This window comes from Amblyomma maculatum, chromosome 8, assembly GCF_055883805.1.
Source record: "Amblyomma maculatum isolate TAMU_Amacu chromosome 8, ASM5588380v1, whole genome shotgun sequence".
Taxonomy (NCBI): Eukaryota; Metazoa; Arthropoda; class Arachnida; order Ixodida; family Ixodidae; genus Amblyomma; species Amblyomma maculatum.
Genome location: NC_139351.1, coordinates 120,692,271 through 120,696,644, shown reverse-complemented (window position 1 = coordinate 120,696,644; position 4,374 = coordinate 120,692,271). Strand labels below are relative to the sequence as shown.

At 43.4% G+C, this 4,374-nt stretch overlaps 1 protein-coding gene across 1 annotated transcript; it reads right to left on the bottom strand.

The window, feature by feature from the left end:
• Positions 1-1,182: 1,182 nt before the first annotated feature.
• Positions 1,183-4,304, bottom strand: LOC146182355 (uncharacterized). Its single transcript, XM_084577447.1, has one exon. It carries the CDS (start codon positions 4,134-4,136, stop codon positions 3,495-3,497), a length of 642 nt encoding a protein of 213 aa, XP_084433573.1. The 5' UTR covers positions 4,137-4,304; the 3' UTR covers positions 1,183-3,494.
• Positions 4,305-4,374: the final 70 nt, after the last annotated feature.

Here is a 4,374-nt window from a genome sequence, read left to right as displayed (position 1 = left end):
CCCTTAACCGTTTCGGACGAGCTGCGCTCATCCTTGCAAAGCCATCCCCAAACCGTTTCGGACGACTATAGCTCGTCCTCGCTGGATAGGTTCTTCCCTTCAGCGTTTCGAACGAGCAGCGCTCGTTTGTGGCTTAGGTGGCATTTTGCTCGACAGATGGCAGCACTGACCTGTTAATATAGTTTTTTTCTACCACATAAACGTCTTTTAGGTATGGCAACATAATAACCGAAATCAGCACTAAAAAAATAAGCAGTTTTGTTAAGAAATTCGTTGATATAACAAAGCGGTGAAGGGGTTAACATGCATTCCGGCCAACCTCTCTCCCTTTTCTTTCAATAAATCTATCTGACATTGCAGAGCACACAGCTGCCTTTTTTTCTGCCTCCATTAAAAAGCGGCCACCGCAGCCGGGATTTGATCCCGGATCCTTGGGCACAGCAGTCGAGCGCCAAAACCACCATACCACCGCGGCGTGCCTAAACAAAATGTGTCCATGATTTGGTATTAGAGTTGACTGTGCCATACTTTGGTTATTTTTCTGAAAAAGATTATGGCTGCCATTCAAAATCTCGGCATTACAACCCACCCCAAGATGTGACCATAAAATCTGAGAGCCAACATGCCCGCAACCAGCTGTGGAGCCTCCGTGCTAGAGCACTTGCCAAAGAGGACCATGATTCAAGCACAGCCATGGCGGTCGCACTTTGATGTAGGTGAAACATAGAACACGTCTGGCATTGCGTGCGATGATAGGGCAAGTTAAAAGCTCTAAGTTGGTAGATCTTTATCCGGAGCCCTCCACTCAAAGAGAGTCAATTTAGTATGATAAACCCCGCAAATTAGTCTCGTCAAAAGATTGTGCTTATCTTTCCCAGCAATGCGACATTCAGTCCAATGCACACAAACTCTGTGCACACTATGTAAAGAAATTATTTGGAAATGGTACAAACTCTGTGCACACCACTTGAAGAAATTATATGAAAACGGTTGGTGCATGTTTCGCTTACAGCAAGAAATCACACAGAGAGTGCATTAAATTAGGCCTTTTGCTTTCAATTCATTTTTCACAGGAGTCCTTGCACATTTCTAAGAAAGTCAGCAATAAAACAGCAACAATTCTCAGCAGTTCACAAGCGAGAAACATACTTTTGCTACAGCAAGAAATCACACAGAAAGTGACACTAAATTAAGCCTTTTGCTTTCATTTCATTTTTTGCATGAGTCCTTGCACATTTCTAAGAAAGTCAGCAACAAAACAGCAACAATTCTCAGAAGTTCACAAGCGAGAAACACACGGTGTGTTGTGACAAGTAACAACCTCTACCATTTGAACATGAAACAAACTACTGGTATTTTACAAGTACTAAACCGTGCGATTAGAAATAAGGATGGAAACCAGGCTATCAGATCTACTCAAACTAATTATTCAAAAATGATGTGATCTCATGCATCAGATTCCATGTTAATATTCTGAAATATTGCCAAGGCACAATATTTAGTCCACATGTAAATGATTATTAGCAAAACTGCTCAATTAGGGGCCCCTCGCCACTGATCAGAACAAGTCCTAAGAAAGAATAAACCATGCCCAAGATATCTAAAAGCATTTACAGCCGTAGCAATGTCACTCCAAACAGTAGTTATTACACTCGCCATAAATTAAGAGCTGAACCCAATATATGACAAAAGGCATAGATGCAAGTTAGCAAGTTGGTAAAATATTACTCGTAAAACTAGCACTGTATGTGTGATGAATTACCTACAGCATGTAAGGAAAGGGATGACTACCATTGCTAGCTAGATATCTAGTCTGTGGAGTGAATTCATGTTGCACAAAAGAGACATAAAAGCTGCCAATCTAATATAATGTTTTCCAAAGAACATTAACATCTACACAGCAAACCAAGCATGGCTGAGCAAAACGAACTATACCTTGCTCACTAAAAGTAATGAGAGACGTCAACTTATTTACAGAACATCACGAAAATTGTACCCAGGTATGGCAAACATGGCAGATGAGTGCAATCAGTCTTACACAGGGACAAAACAGGATATTACGGCCGTTAAAATATGGAGCTTCAAACCTCCACTGAAGGATTCCAGCCATTACATGTAGGCAAAGTATAAAAACAAAACATTATCGCTCATAATAGATTCATCGATGCTACGGTTCAGCTTACCTTATTATGCATATGTTGCTGTGCTTTCTAAGGCCCACCCCTGAACCTGGTACTTAAAGGACATATTACAAAAGCATTTTGATAAAGCAAATGTATCATTATTATAAAAATAATCTCATTTCAATGAGTTTGTGCACAAGAACTCTCCTCATGTGCGGCTTGTAACTGCAATTTTCATGGACACTTATTAGCAAGTACAATGATAAGAGACAATGCTAAATTCAATCTGATGGCAGTTCCCACTGCCCTTTTTTGTTTCTACACGAAACCTATACATTTAGTGAGCTAGCAATTTCACTTAAGGGGGAGAAAACAGTAAATAAAGTTACTAACTTCTAGTCTTCCCAAGTTGTTTTATTCATATACCTGCAAGCTGTTCAGTAAAACTGAGCAAAGCAACAAAAAAAAAAGTGTATAAGAGCGTTTTCACCAAGAAAAATTGTTACATCACTTATAGTATTCCTGTTAAAAAACAGATAGTTGTGTAAAACATACAGGCATGTGTGCGCCAGGAAGCACCATTCCACATGCGACTCTAAGAGTGCTATTTGCATTATGAATGTGATAGCAACATCGTGCAATGACACAGGCAAGATTGGCCCACTACAATACTTTGGCACTCATGGCATAAATAATGTGGCATGCCAATAATACGACTTAAGGTCAAAAAGAGCAATAATGGCAGATACTTTCCTCCATTTTTGACATTTAAGGAAAGAGACATCATAGGGATATTCATGCAGTGATTAAATCAAGCACGAAATAATATCTTACAAAAGCATAATTACGCTTTATACAAATAATATTTTCATCCCTTACATACCGCAAATGGCATAACTCATTTCCGGCAGTATGTATAAAAAAAGATCTGCATAAAGAACTGTAATGGCCACTGTAACATTTGCATTACTACAAAGGTATGAAGGAACAGATTTAACTGCACTACCTGATGTTTGTTCTTAGATGCTAGTAATGCTGAGTGACGAATATGCTGATCATAAAAACTAGCTCCATTCAATGGTAAAACATAGTTGCATCTCTCTTTCCCTGCCTTTATACTCCACACAAAAACATGCCTGAATCGCGATATACTAGTCTGAAGACCACAAAATTAACAATGACGTTTTCACACCTACGCCAAATGGGTGCTTATGATGAGGTTCAACGCAACAATATCAGTCTTCTTTCCTTTTGGTGTCGCGTCAAAGAGCTTCAAAATGGTGCGAAAACTCAACACACATCCAAGAATCGAGTCCTTCCCTTTTGCCAGTACACTCACAGCCTTTCACGTAACAGCGCAGATGCGCCACTTCACGGCTTAAACTTGACGAGCGGTATGCTCTTGGACGACAGACACCGGTCGCACACCCACTCGGCGTAGACCTCCTGCGTAAGCAGATGGAAGGCCGCGTCCGTGAGGCCCGTGCAAATCCTGTGGAACCAAAAATTGCAACCGCTCTCACACAGGATCGCCTGGTCGTTGTCATGCACCTCCTTGTGACACACGCCGCACGGGTAGATTGGGGGAGCGTTCGGGTTCTGAGGGTTGAACACCATGGGCTGGTCGGGAGGGTACACCTTACCCGAAGACATAGGCATCGGCTTCGGGTGCATCGCAGACGGGGGCATACCCACGGGAGGTCCCGTGGGCATCTGAGGTTGGGTGACGCTTGGCGGCTGATGCAGCATGGCGTGCTGCGGGGGCCGCCGGTGCAGGCTCTGCTGGGAAGTGACGCTGTCGTCGAAGGGATTCGAAGCGACGATTGTCTCGCCGTAGCCTGTCATCGGCGGCGGTGGCACCAGGTCCGGTATCGAAGGGCTTGCCTGCGCCGGCGTGCGACGTTTCTTGGTGGACGGGCTCTCTGGTTGCAGCTTCATGTCGCCCGCTCCGACGCCCGGGCCGTCGAGGTCGGCGTCCTTGAATTTGTTCGCCCCCTTGCGCTCCCGAGGCATTCTGAAGGCCTTGCCTTTTCGAGATTTCGTCCACCTGGATCAACGCATCACAGTGAGATCAGTGAAGGGGCAAAACCGGCAAGGAAAAAAAGGGACACACGGCGACTAACACGACCGGTTGACGCCAAAACATGGGACGCGTTGTTTCAGGCTCAGCTTCGACTTATATAGAGCCTTGCTGGCTACAAACATTCGTGCTTTATAATTTATTATAAAATAATTCAACTATACTAAGTAT